The sequence below is a fragment of the Sminthopsis crassicaudata genome, chromosome 5, assembly GCF_048593235.1.
Source record: "Sminthopsis crassicaudata isolate SCR6 chromosome 5, ASM4859323v1, whole genome shotgun sequence".
NCBI lineage: Eukaryota > Metazoa > Chordata > Mammalia > Dasyuromorphia > Dasyuridae > Sminthopsis > Sminthopsis crassicaudata.
This window is the reverse complement of record NC_133621.1, coordinates 163,230,114-163,245,349: the sequence shown is the minus strand read 5'-3', so window position 1 is coordinate 163,245,349 and position 15,236 is coordinate 163,230,114. Positions and strand designations below refer to the sequence as shown.

The window sequence follows — 15,236 nt, the reverse complement described above, 5'->3', positions numbered from 1 at the left end:
AAAAAAAAAAAAAAACCACCCAACTCTTTCCCCAAAACACCAGCAAAATTAAAACTATTTTAACTAAAAAAAAAAAAAATATTAATCAAGCATGTCTTAATTAAATAATCAGCACCTAGAAGAGTGCTCTTCAGATACAGATGCTTGTGTTTATATGATTGTAATCCAGAACGATCTTTTTATTTGGACATAATGAAAAATTAATAGCTAAGGACTTAAAAAAAAAACCCAAAACAGTCTCTAGGACTGCAAGTTACAGAGTAGGCACTAATCTGCCATGGTCAAAGGAATTTCATAAATGGAGTTCCCTAGAGCAAAGCAATCATAAGTCCATTTTTTAAAAGGTGAACAAACAAAAGATGGTCTTACCTCCCACCAGTCTTAAAGATTAGATCTGCATTAGGTGCTCCCTTAGGATGCTGGTACCGGGGCCGTCGCTCACGATTGGTGTTTGCTGGAGCTGGACGTTGTGCAAGAGACTGCAACATCTCTGGAATTATGTGCATTTAAAAAAAAACATGAATTAATTTTAGGAAAATGTTATTAGATCTTGGGGTGATCAACTTTTAACCATTTTGCAAGCTAGTAGCAACTTCTTTGGGGATGTGACAAAAGAGGGAAGTAGGTATTTCTGGTCTCTGTCTACTAAGTGGTTCTAGAAGTTTTCTCTGAAGATCCTGTGAAAATTTCAAGACCTAGGGAGCATATAAGTAGCTAAGATAACTTGTAGAGATATCCATGGTCCATTTATTCCTGGAGTCTTTGCCCAACACATATACCTTTCCTCAAAGTTTGGAGACAAGACAAGGATAAATACTGTGATCCCAGAAATGGTTTAGCTTTAGGAAAAGCAATTCTCTCCATTTCCCTAGAAGTTATTTCTATCATTATGGAAGGGAAAGAACTGGCCTAGGATATTCTGGACATCAGGTACCAGACAGAACATTAAAGGAAAACTTTCTGAGGTATAGGAGATGTTGGCAGCATGACACCAATGAAAGAATGAAGAAGGTGAATAATCTGTCTCTGGGACACCAGAAGTGGAGAAGTTACTTGAATGGGCTTTCTTCAGTTATAGATTATTGAACTTTGGAAATATTTCCTATTTTACCATATTCCTCTTATTTTATCAAAGAGGAATTCAATAATGCTTGACACAGCAAAAATAAATAAATAAAATAATAAAAACCAAAACTCCCATTGCCACCTAATTATCACTTAGTATACTGATGATCATGCACAAAATTAAATTTCCTCTACTTATACCAATATTTATACCATAATTAGAAAATGAAATAAATTATTTTAAAATTTTCATCGATTGCATGGGAGTCCAACTAAGTATGGAACTGACAGAGTGCTACTGATTTCTCAAAGTAATGACAGATGAGAGAGTAAGGCAAATAGAAGCTTTAATGACTTCAAAGTAATTTCCTTTTTTATAAAAATTATCTGACTAAAGACAAAATTAAGTGAGTAATAACATGGTAACTTTGATATCTAATCCATTCTGTTTTTAAAAATATCCTTTTGTTAAGTTTTGATCATTTTTTAAAAAACAAATATGCATTTTTCTTCTATAAGAGCTTCCAAACCTTGATAATCTTCTTGTTCCTGACGTTCGTTGATATCCAGTGTGAGTTTTTTCATTCTCATTCTTTCCTCTTGTTCTGCCTGTTGTTGGTTCCAATGATTTGCAGCAAGTTGGGAAGACATTGGTACATTAAGGATCTTAAACTAAAAGAAAACACAGAAGTATCACAATCAACTTGGGGAAAAGATGTAAGAAATAGTAAGAAAAAGTACTAGTATCAACAGATATAGCAAGATTAAAGAGTTAGGAAAAGGGAAAGCCAGATAATCAGTTATTTCTTTGTATATAAAACAACAAAAACTACCAACTAGAAAAATAAAGGAAATTCAAATATTAGCATTGGGTAACAAATAGCAGTAAATGGAATCAGTAAATCTTAAAGAGTTAAAATAAAAAGTCATCTAGTAACCCCAAAGACTCTGCTAAAAAGCTACTAGAAATAATTCAAAATTTCAGCAAAGTGGCAGGATACAAAATAAATCCACATAAATCCTCGGCATTTTTATATATCACTAACAAAATGCAACAGCAAGAGATACAAAGAGAAATTCCATTCCAAACAAATGTTGAGAGTATAAAATATTTGGGAATCCATCTACCAAAGAAAAGTCAAGAATTATATGAGAAAAATTACAAAACACTTGCCACAAAAATAAAATCAGATTTAAATAATTGGAAAGACATTCAGTGCTCTTGGATAGGCCGAGCGAATATAATAAAGATGACAATACTCCCCAAACTAATCTATTTATTTAGTGCTATACCAATCAGACTCCCAAGAAACTATTTTAATGAACTAGAAAAAATAACAACAAAATTCATATGGAAGAATAAAAGGTCAAGAATTGCAAGGGAACTAATGAAAAAAAACTCAGAGGAAGGTGGTCTAAGTGTACCTGATCTAAAGCTATATTATATAGCAGCAGTCACCAAAACCATTTGGTATTGGCTAAGAAATAGGCCGGTAGATCAGTGGAACAGATTAGATACAAAGGACAAAAAAGGGTACATCTATAGCAATCTAATCTTTGACAAACCCAAAGATTCCAACATTAGGGATAAAAATTCATTATTCGGAAAAAACTGTTGGGAAAACTGGAAATTAGTATGGCAGAAATTAGATATGGATCCACACTTAACACCATATACCAAGATAAGATCAAAATGGGTCCATGATTTAGGCATAAAGAGGGAGATAATAAATAGATTAGAAGAACAGAGGATAATCTACCTCTCAGACTTGTGGAGGAGGAAGGAATTTATGACCAGAGGAGAACTAGAGATCATTATTGATCACAAAATAGAAGATTTTGATTACATCAAACTAAAAAGTTTCTGTACAAATAATACTAATGCAAACAAGATTAGAAGGGAAGTAACAAATTGGGAAAATATTTTTAAAAACAAAGGTTCTGATAAAGGTCTCATTTCCAAAATATATAGAGAATTGACCATAATTTATAAGAAACCGAACCATTCTCCAATTGATAAATGGTCAAGGGATATGAACAGACAATTCTCAGAGGAAGAAATTGAAACTATATCCACTCACATGAAAGAGTGTTCCAAATCACTACTGATCAGAGAAATGCAAATTAAGACCACTCTGAGATACCACTACACACCTGTCAGATTGGCTAAGATGACAGGAACAAATAATGACAAATGTTGGAGGGGATGTGGGGAAATTGGGACACTAATACATTGCTGGTGGAGTTGTGAAAGAATCCAGCCATTCTGGAGAGCAATCTGGAATTATGCCCAAAAAGTTATCAAACTGTACATACCCTTTGACCCAGCAGCGCTACTACTGGGATTATATCCCAAAGAAATACTAAAGAGCGGAAAGAGACATATATGTGCCAAAATGTTTGTGGCAGCTCTTTTTGTTGTAGCTAGAAACTGGAGGATGAATGGATGTCCATCAGTTGGAGAATGGTTGGGTAAATTGTGGTATATGAAAGTTATGGAATATTATTGCTCGGTAAGAAATGACCAGCAGGAGGAATACAGAGAGGGTTGGAGAGACTTAAATCAACTGATGATGAGTGAAATGAGCAGAACCAGAAGATCACTGTATACTTCAACAACAATACTGTATGAGGATGTATTCTGATGGAAGTGGAAATCTTCAACATAAAGAAGATCCAACTCACTTCCAGTTGATCAATGATGGACAGAGGTAGATACACCCAGAGAAGAAACACTGGGAGGGGAATGTAAATTGTTAGCACTACAATCTGTCTGCCCAGGTTGCATGTACCTTCGGATTCTAATGTTTATTGTGCAACAAGAAAATGATATTCACACACATGTATTGTACTTAGACTATATTGTAACACATGTAAAATGTATGGTATTGCCTGTCGTCGGGGGGAGGGAATAGAGGGAGGGGGGGTAATTTGGAAAAATGAATACAAGGGATAATATTATAAAATATATATATATATAATAAAAAAAAAAATTGAAAAAAAAAAAAAAAAAAAGTCATCTAGTTCAACAACTCATTCAAAGACCTTGAGGCTAGGTCATCCCAAAATTTCAGTAATAGGGAGCTTATTCCTTGCCAGCCCCATCTGCTTTGGAGACTGTGCTAATTAATTAATGAACATTAGACATTCTATAAGCTATTAGTTGTGCCTAACTATTGGCTTCTATTAAGCTTGCAGTCTTTTAAAATCCCCAAAGGCTAGTTTGCAAGAATCTGATCACAAAAATCCAATTCTATACTTGCTTTAAAAGAAAATTTTTATCTTAAATATAATGTTCACTTTTGTATCTCTTAAATTCTAAGTAGTAAGTTTGTTATAAGAACTTTCTGATTTTAAATGCTGAGATAGAACTTTATCAACTCCTTCTAGACTGATGCCAGTTGCAAATCTGATTAAATTAATTTAAGTCACCTAGCCTCTTTTCTTAAATAAATCAAGGGGTCATATGTGACTATCTTTCTTCAATACTAGGAACTTTAAACTAACATGATTTTTCTCTTTTCCTGTCAGTTCCTCATCATCAATTAGTTTTCCCACATGTCAGAATTAAGTCCAGAAATTACTTCTCTGTTACTGAGATAATAGTTAACAATGGGTTATAAGCTCCTATGAGAGCAGGGAGCATACTTTACTTAATTTTTAATGTTTTCTCCAGTGTCCAGCACAAAATTCCATATATATTTGAATACTCAATTGAATCACTCTGAAATTATCAGTAAGGAAAATCAAAAACTAATTTTTTGCAGAGACATCCAACATATTTTTAGATGGCTAGAGACTAATTATTAGAGAACCGGCAAAGAGGGGTTATGAAAAAATCTATTGGAAAATCATCATCATAAATAAATTTGTCCATCTCATTGAACTTTTCTCCCTTTTCTCTTTCTTTTTTATTATAACAGATGGCTTTCTAAAAGGGATAAGGGAAAAAGACAGTGAGAAAGTGAGAAAGGGGAGAGAGAGAAGTGTATGTGTATACATAACACACACACATATATATGTATAAATTTTTAAAAAGGAAATAATTATCTATATTCTTCTACAACATATCTTAGCTGTCATTTCTTTTGATGGAAAAAAAAATCAGGTCATGGAACTACAAACGATTAAGATAGAAAATCACTCAATTTTATATAATGTATTGACAATTCTTCCAGTTTATGGAAACAACTTTCACCATTTTAAATTCAAAGTGAACTGACTTTGGAACAAAAATTCTCAAAATATATTCCATTTTCATATAATAAATTCATTATTTTCCTATCAGCTCAATTTAGGTTGCCCATATTCCCATATCACTTTGAAAGAAATTATAATTATTATCAAAGATTAATACACCACCATTTTCCAGAAACAAACCACATATATTAAGAAAGGTTCATGAATCTTAGAAATAGGATTCTAAAGGCGGGAAAGATATCAAAAGGGGAGGAAAAGGTAATCATACTGTTCTCTCTAAATCTGGCAAAAGAATCATAAAAAGCAGCTATAATATAACAACCCTGCAGAGAAGATATAAAGTGGATAATAACAACTGATGTTTTTATAACTTTTTTAGGTATGCCAGCACTTTATAGACACTCTCTAATATAAGGCTTACAACAGTTCTATGAAGCGCATACTATAAGCATTCTCAGTTTTACTGATAAACAGTCTTACAAAGGTCAAGTGACTTGCTGATGATCATATAATTGGTTAAATGGTAGAGGCAGAAGATGAATACATGTCCTAACTCTATCCATTATACCACATTGCTTCTTAATGGCATATAGTGTTTAATAAATGCTGACACCCTGACTGATCATAGGATCTACAGATTATCAAAGGCATATCAATAAGGCAAAAGGAAAAATTAGCAGTATCAGTGTGACTATTGAAGTAGAGAAACAAAGGAACATGTATTAATATAAATATAAACATGTATTACCTCAGTCTATATACTACCTAGAGATAGATAATTCCTTGGTGAAACTAGAACAATATAGTAGATGAGAGAGTTTTATTTTCTGCTCAGCAGTTAATAAATTATTTTTCTTCAAGCTATCTTTTCAGGGGCAAAAGATGGAAAAAATAGAGAAAGAAGACAAGTTAAAATGCTTAAATGTTATTACATTGCTACTAAGATAGAACCTTTTATGTTACTGGACCAGTTGGCATTCTCCACGATGTTCTTATTCACTAACAATCCATTTTTATTAAGAAAAAGCAATTATATTACATTAAATCTAGATGTCATAATGCTAGTCTTTACATCATAAATTAAGAACTTGAAAGGATTTTAGTCTAATTGGTCTCTCTGCCAAGTCTTTCTCTACTCTAATTCATCCTTCAAACAGATGTGAAAATAATTTTCCTTTAAGTGTAAGTCCACTGACCACATCATGTCCTTTTAAAATCTCAGAAGCTTCCTATTCTTGCTAGTATCACTTAACCATAAATTCTTATGTTTGACTCTTATGGTCCATTACAACTTGATCCCAGCCTTCTTAGCCTCTATAAATACAAAGATACATTCTTCACTCTCTCTAAGTTTCAGCAAAACTAGTCTCTATCATCTTTCTTATCATCATTCTTTTATATTGGATTTTTCCAATGCTTAAAATGCACTCTGTCTCCTTCCCCTCCTCAACCAGTCTCATAGATTATTACACTGATTTCATTAGTCTTCTTCACAACTTACTTCAAGGATTACCTTCTAAGCAAAGCCTTTCCTGATCCCCTCAACTGTTCTAGCCCTTTCTCCCCAAATTATCTAGTATTTATTTTATATGTACTTCTAAAATGCATGCTACTTAAGGGGAAGGGACTTTTGTTTTTGTCTTTGTGACCACAGCATCTGACACATGGCAGGTGGGTGATAAATGCTAGTTAGTCAATCTAACCATACTCCTTCATTTCATAGATGAGGCAACTGAGATCCACCAACTTTTAAAGTTGGTGCTTTGCCGATCAATCACTCAGGCTATATTAAATAGCAGAGCAATATTGAATGTAAATTTCTTGTGACTGCAAGTTCAGAATTAATACTGCCTTCTAAAATGCTTTCTTCTAATGTTACCACATTTGTTATTGTACAGGAGTCACCGACTTTTCATAAGTCCATTTGAGGTCTTCCTGGCAAAGATGGAGTGATTTGCCATGTCCTCCTCCAGTTCATTTTACAGATGAGGAAACTGAGGCAAACAGGATTAAATTACTTGCCGAGGTACACACAGCCACTTGTGTTTGAGGCTGAATATGAACTCAGATCTTACTGACTCCTGGGCCAGGACTCTATTCACCATATCACAGAGCTGCCCTATTACACATCAAAAAAATTTAAAGGGAGAAAGGGAAGATTTCTTTCTTTTATTATGATCTTTCCTTAGTGGGACATTCCTAGAGCTTTCCTATTTGAGATTTCTTTCAGAATTTCACTTCTAATCTAAATAAATTTCAGAAGTTATTTGTTCTTTCTTGAATAATATCCAGGTTTTCATGCTGATCATTACGTTCAGAGCCCCAAGATTCTTAAATTCTCTCTCCTTGACTGTTTTTCCAGGTCACTTTTCAAAAACTCCTTTAGAACCTAAACACAAAAAGACTAAAAAAAAAAAACAAAAACCGCTCATCCCCACATTTCCATGTACATAGCACAATATAAAAAAAGAATTCAATATAAAACCATGAATTTTCACTTAACACTCTTTACTTCTCTCTCTCTCTCTCTCTCTCTCTCTCTCTCTCTCTCTCTCTCTCTCTCTCTCTCTCTCTCTCTCTCTCTCTCTCTCTCTCTCTCTCTCTCTCTCTCCCTCTCTCCCTCTCTCTCCCTCTCCCTACTTCTATTTTTTAGATCTTTCTTGAGGTGAATGCCATCTTCCTTCAAAGGTCCCTTACAGCTGATTCGAGCATTTGTAATACTCAAAATGACTGGGTTGTTCAAAGTTGTTGTCAAAGCAATACTGGTATTAGTGTTCAATGTTCTTTTGGTTCTTTCTGCTTATTTCATTCTTCACTACTTCATGCATGTATTTCCATATTTTTTTAAAAGATAACTGAGCTGAACATTTCTTCTAGGACAGTAGAATTCCATCACAACCATATACCACAACTTGTCTAGCTATTTCACAACTTGGTTAGCCATTTCCCAACTGACAAACATCCCAGCAATTTCTACTTCTCTGCCACCACAAAAAGAGCTGTAATATTTTAGAACATATAAGCTCTTTTCCTTTCCCCCTAATTATCTTGGGAAACAGCCCTGTTGGATCAAAGGAAATAGTCAGTTTTATAACTCTGAGGATAATTCCAGATCAGTCTCCAGGCCAGTTGGATCAGTTCATCGTTCTACTAAGAGTGAATCCAATTTTTCTATATCCCTTCCAACATTTGTTGCTTTCCCTTTCTATCATTTCTGCCAATCAGATAGGTATGAGATATCTCTCAAAGTTTTTAAAATCTGCATTTGTCTAATCAATTAGTGATTTAGAACACCTTTTCATTTTCAAAGTGTTGAATTACATGACTATTTATAATTTTGATTACTTCACTGAAAAACTGCTGGCCACATATTTGACTATTTACAAATTGGGGAATGACTTGTGTTCTTATAATTTTGAAAAATTCTTTATATATGTGAAATATTAATGTAATTGATTATATTTTACACTTCACAATGCTCTCTTATCTATTCATAAAATGTTCTCCTCCATGATTTTCTAATTTTCTTATATCTTCCTTTATATTTAGAGCATATGTCCATTTTGTATCCATTTCACCAAATGCTAAATGGTGTAAGATATTGGTGAATGCCCAATTTCTTCCAGATTGCTCTCTGGTTTCCCCAACAATCTTTATCAAATAATAAATTCTTATCCTAAAATCTTACATTTTTACATTTGTCAAACACAAGATTATTATAATCATTTGTTACTGTGTATTATATGTCTTCTCTATTCCATTTGCCTACCTATTTCTTAGTCAGCATTAGATAGTTTTAAAGATTACTATCTTTTAGTATAGTTTAAGATCTGGCATTGCTAAAGTTTTTTCCTTTACTTTTTTTTTCATTAATTTCTTTGATATTGTTGATCTTTTATTCTTCCAAATGAATGCTATTATTTTTTTCTAGTTCAGTAAAATAATTTTTTGACAATTTAATTGGATAAATAGATTCATTTAGGAAAAGTTGTCATTTTCATTGTAATGGCTCTGCATAGTCATGAACAATTAATATTTTCCCAAATATTTAAACCTGACTTTATTTCTATAAAAAGTGCTTTTATAATTATATTCATGTAGTTCCTAGGTTTGTTTTGTTTGTAATTATCTAGTTATTTGAAATAGGGCATCTTTTACTCTTTTCTTGCAAGATTTTGCTGATAATATACAGAAATGTTGATGGCTTAGTTTATTTTATAACCTGCCACTTTGCTGAAATTGTTTCTACTAATTTTTTAATTGACTCTCTAGAATTTTCCAAATATATCATCATATCATCTGCAAAAAGAATTAGTTTCTTACCTCACTGCTCATTTTGATTCCTTCAATATTTTTCTTCTCTTACTATCATTGCTAGTATTTCTAATAAAATACTGAATAATCCTGATATTAGTGGGCATCCTTATTTCATTTCTGATTTGTAATGGGGAGCTATCACAAATAATGTTTGATAAAGTATCAAACTGTGCATATCCTTTGATCCAGCCATGTTACTACTGGGCTTATATTCCAAAGAGATCTTAAAGAAGAGAAAGGGACCTGTATCTGCAACTATGTGGCAGCCCTCTTTGTAGTGGCCAGAAACAGGAAATTGAATGGATGCCCATCAATTGGAAAATAGCTGAATAAGTTGTGGAATATGAATGTCATGGAATAGTATTGTTTTGTAAAAAATGACCAGCAGGAGAATTTCAGAAAGGCCTGGAGAGACTTACTTGAGTTTGATGCTGAGTGAAATAAGCAGGAGAATCAGAAGATCATTATATACTTCAACAACAATTTTTATAATGTACCATGTACTACTGAGAAAAAGATGTATTCCTTTCTAATCTCATTCAACTTTCTTCAGACAGCTATCATATCTAGCTTATCTAAGATTCTATTTACTTCCCCAACTTCTCATTTATTTTTTGGTTAGATTTATATAATTTTGAGAGGCGAGGGTTCAAGCTCCCACTATCATATTATTACTATCTATTTTTATTTATAATTCATTTAACTTCTCCTTAAAAAATTTAGATGTTATAGCTCTTGGTGTATGTAAGTCAAAGTATTAATATTGCTTCATTTTCTATGGCACCTTTTTCATAATTTGGTTTCTCTGGGGTAGAAAAGTCACTTGATTACTTGGTCTGGCACAATTTTAAAGGTTTTGCTGACATAGAAGTGTGGAGATAAATAGAGGAATAGGCAGCCAGCCACATTGGTTGGAAATTGTCCAGTCATTATATAAAAGGAACGACTCACCATAAGGTTGACCTTAAGGCGATAAATACACTGTGCATTTTTTTTTTTTTTTTTTTTTAATGTTTAGCTGAGGCAATCAGGGTTGTGACTTGCCCAGGGTCACACAGCTAGGAAGTGATAAGTGTCTGAAACCACATTTGTACTCAGGTCCTCCTGACTTCAGGGTTGGTGCTCTATCCACTTGTACCATCTAGTTGCCCCTACATTGTGCATTTTTTGAGACAAAAACTAATAAATTTAGTTTTAAAAGTATATTTCTTAGATATCTAACATCACAACATATTTTCTATTAAAGAACATATATTTTTATTTCATAATTTACCTATAGGTACATGAAAAGTATAAAAATAGGCAAAGATTATTTTCAATGCCACTTCTCCCTCTATGTTTATTTTTCTTTTACAAATAACCAGAAGAAAGTTATTTCTGAACAGAAATTATAGACAAAGAAGTCTTTCACTAACTCAGGAATCAAAGATTCCTATAAGGCAACACATTTCACATTTCTAGAAAAACCAAAGAATCTTTGCCAGAAGAACAACTCCCAAAAGCAAACAAAGTATTTTTTAAAAATCAGTACAAGATACTTTATTTTTAAGACCACAAAATGCTAGTCATTTTTCTTCACATAATGCAAGTCTTAAAACTGAATATCTTCAAAATTTCACAAAATTGTAAAAGTAAACTTATTTTATAATCAAGTTATTTTAATGAATTTTCATTTATAGTTAAAAAGCAATTACTCTTGATAATCATATATATTTTCCCATGATTTAATTGATAGAAATAAATCCCTTAATATATGTATACATTTAAATCTATTTCTTCTAAATAAAAAGTAACATATATAATAAGCTTACTAATACTAAAATAAAACAAGTTTAGACTTTGGGATATTTTTAACAAACCACAATTTTTTTTTTCTATGTATGTTTTGCATTTACTCTACCACCTAAATAGTTTCTCAACTACCACCTGAGTATACATAAACAAATGTGTCAAAAATTATATTTTTACTTCAAGAGGGCCATGTACAATAGGTTCCTCCACCTCTTTCCATTCATTTTCCTTCTACTTCTTTTCAGTTTGACTCCCAAACTCACTAGTCAACTACAACTGATTTCTCACTAGGAATCTCTTAATTGCTAAATTTAATAGTCTCTTCTCTACTATCAATCACCCTTCCCTGACCACTCTGCAGCAGTTTCAATAACCATCTTATCTTTGGTACTTTTTTTCCCCCAAGGATTCATGATGCTAGCTCTCTTCTTACCTAACTGCTCCTTCTGTCTCCTTGACTGATCTTTATTCAAGTCATGCCCATTAAATGTGTACCATAGATGGCTCAGTCCTGGGATCTTCTCTTTTCAATTTTTAATTGAGGTGATCTTAAATGAGGTCATTTTATCATTTCAAACAGATTTAATTAAATATCACTAGACTAAAAATTTTAAGACCTTATCTGGCCCTAATCTCTTTGTTGATTTCTAATCTTTCATCTCCAACTATTTATTGGACATCTCAAACTGGAAGTTCTTTAGAAATCTTTAAATGCAATATTTTCAAAAGTGAACTCATGCATAAAGTAATTAGGACTCCTAATTAACATTGATGAAAACATTTTTAATAAAATATTAGCACAGAATCAACAGTAATATATCACAAAATTATGCATTATGACCAGGCTGGATTTATACTGGAAACATAGGGCTGATTCAATAGTAGTAGAAAAACTATAAGCATAATTGACATATTCAGAACCAAAACAAGAAAAATCATGATTGTATCAATAGTTAGGCTTCTGTCAAAATATAACATCTATTCTGGTTAAGAAATACTACAAAGGGGGTAGCTAGCTCTGAAGTCAGGAGGACCCGAGTTTAAATCTGGCCTCAAACACTTAACATTTCACACTTCCTAGCTATGTGACCCTGGGCAAGTCATTTAAACCCAACTGCCTCAGTGTAACAAAAAAAAAAAAAAAATACTACAAAGCATGTGAATAAATTGAGCTTTCCTTAATATGTAAAAGCAAATACTAGAATTATCTATAATGGGATAAACTAGAAGCCTTTCAAATAAGATTGGAGATAAGGCAAAGATGCCTGTTAATATCATTATTTTTCAAAGGGCTAGTAATGCTAGCTAAACTAGTAAGACAAGAAAAAGCAATTCAGATAATAAAGTAGGCAAAGAGGAGGAAAAGCATCACTTTTGCATATGATACTTAGATATCCCTAATGTCTGCTAAAAAACTAATCTAATCAATAATTTCAGCAAAGTTGCAAGAAATAAAATAAATGCAAACAAATCACCAACATTTCTATATATTGACGACAAAATTCAACAGAATGAAATTTAAAACTATTTTGGCAAACATAAAATACTTGTATCTGCCAAGACACATACACAAAGGAATTATATGAATACTATCATAAAATAGCCTTTATACACATACACACACGAGAAAACATCTAAATTATTAAAGAAATATTAAGTGTTTGATGGATAGATCAAGAAAAAAAATCCAAAAACAATACTATCCAAATCAATTAACTTGGTGACACTATCAAAGGACTATTTTGTAAAGCTAGAAAAAAAAAATACCAAAAGTTACCTAGAAGAACAAAAAAGGGAATTTAAAAAAAAAAAAAAAAAAAAAAAAAAAGGAAGGAGCACTGCCATACTAGATTTAAAACATTAAAACCATGCCCACAAAGTCATAATTACCAAAATAATCTGGTACTAAATAAGATCTTGATCAACTGAACAGATTAAATACATATAAAAAAAAAAAAAAAAAAAAAAAAAAAAGGAAATGAGCATAGTAACCTAATATTTAATAAACCCAAAGATCCCAGTTAACAGGACAAGAACTCACTATCTGACAAAAACTGTTGGGAAAAATAGTATGGCAGAAACTAGGCACTGACAAACACCTAATGCCCTATACATCAAGATAAGGTTGAAATGAGTTCATGATTTAGATATAAATCATTAAATTTATTTACCAGATTAGAAGAACAAAGGACAGTTTACCTCTCAAATCTGAGGAGAAGGAAGGAATTTATGGCCAAAGAACTACAGTACATTATGAAATACAAAATGGATAATTTTGATTATATTAAGTTAAAAAGTTTTCATAGAAACAAAACCAATACAGATAAGATTAGAAGGGAAACACAAAACTGGGGGAAAATGTTTACATCCCAGAGCTCTGTCAAAGACTTCATTTCTAAAATATATAAAGAAGTGACTCAAATTTATAAGAATACAAGCCATTCTCCAACTGATAAATGATCAAAGGATATGAACAATTTTCAGATGAAGATATTAAAACCATCTCTCGTCATGTGACAAAATGCTCTAAATCACTATTGATCAGAGAAATGCAAATTAAGATAATTCTGGAGATGTAAGTACAAATCATTTCACACCATACCATGACAACTTCCAAATAGTTTCATGATTTAAATATAAAGAATAACATCAGAAACAAATTAAAAGAGCATGGAGAAAATTACCCGCAAGATCTATGGATAAGGGAAGAGTTTATGATCAAACAAGAAAAAGAGAAGTTCACAGAAACAGACAATTTTCATATAAAATTAAAAAAAGGTTTTGCATAAAATAAAATTATTTTCTTCATTTAAGAAGAGCAGGTGTAACTGCCAGGAGAGCATGTTACATACACCTTAGGATATACTTCATATCCTAAAGAGCAGGAAATGGTGGGAAGGGGACTTTCTTCACCAAGTTTGCTGATAAAAATCTCATTTCTAAAATGTAAAAGGAAACACTCAAATTTATAAGAATAAAAACCATTTCCCAATAAATAAATGGTCAAAGCAGATCAACAGGCAAATTTCAGAAGAAACAATACAAGCTGTTAGTAACCATACACTGCCCCACCAAATACTCAAAATCAGTAATAATTAAAGAAATGAAAATTAAAACAACTCAGGTAGTACCAACTCATCTGGTTTTTTAAATTAATTTTTATAATTATAACATTTTCTTTGACAGTACATATGCATAGGTATTTTTTTTTTTTTTTACACAACATTATCCTTTGTACTCCCTTCTGTTCCGAATTTTTCCCCTCCTTCCCTCCACCCCCTCCCCTAGATGGCAAGCATTCCCATACATATTAAATATCTTATAGTATATCCTAGGTACAATATATATGTGCAGAACCGAATTTTGTTGTTGTTGTTGTTGCAAAGGAAGGATTGTATTCGGACCAACTCATCTGTTAACAAATTAGCAATGATGAGAAAAAAGGAAAATGAAAATGCTGAAAGAATTACAGGAAAACAGAGATATTAACACACTTTTGATAAGAGCTATGAAATTGGTCTAGTTAGGACAGGAAGAAATTTATACCTATGCTCCATAAGCTATTAAACTATCCAATACCACTGAAAGATTCACAACCCAAAGAGATTTCTTAAAAAGATCAAAATGCACAAAAATTTTTATAGCAGCTCCTTTTGTGGTAGCAAAGAATTAGAAGCTGAGGGGGTGCCCATAAAGGTGAATTCAGAGAAACTCAGGAAGATTTGCATGAATTCATGTAAAGTGAAGTGAATAGAACCAGGAGAACAATTTACATAATGACAACAATATAGTAAAGGCAAATAATTTTGAAAGCATTAGGAACACTGATCAATGTGACGTCTAACCACATGATAAAACATGCT

General features: G+C 32.2%; 1 protein-coding gene across 7 annotated transcripts in view; it reads right to left on the bottom strand.

Annotated features, from left to right (window-relative positions):
- UPF2 (UPF2 regulator of nonsense mediated mRNA decay) overlaps positions 1-15,236 on the bottom strand; it is a 183,913-nt gene that overhangs the window by 82,816 nt on the left and 85,861 nt on the right. For 6 of the 7 annotated variants that reach the window (XM_074268647.1, XM_074268650.1, XM_074268645.1 and 3 more), the window contains 2 exons: positions 1,596-1,737; positions 370-490 (listed from right to left, as the gene is read on the bottom strand). In XM_074268647.1, coding sequence (XP_074124748.1) covers positions 370-490; positions 1,596-1,737 — 263 coding nt within the window. Of the gene's footprint in view, positions 1-365; positions 491-1,595; positions 1,738-15,236 lie in introns of those variants that run through there. The other variant, XM_074268649.1, reaches the window with a different exon arrangement.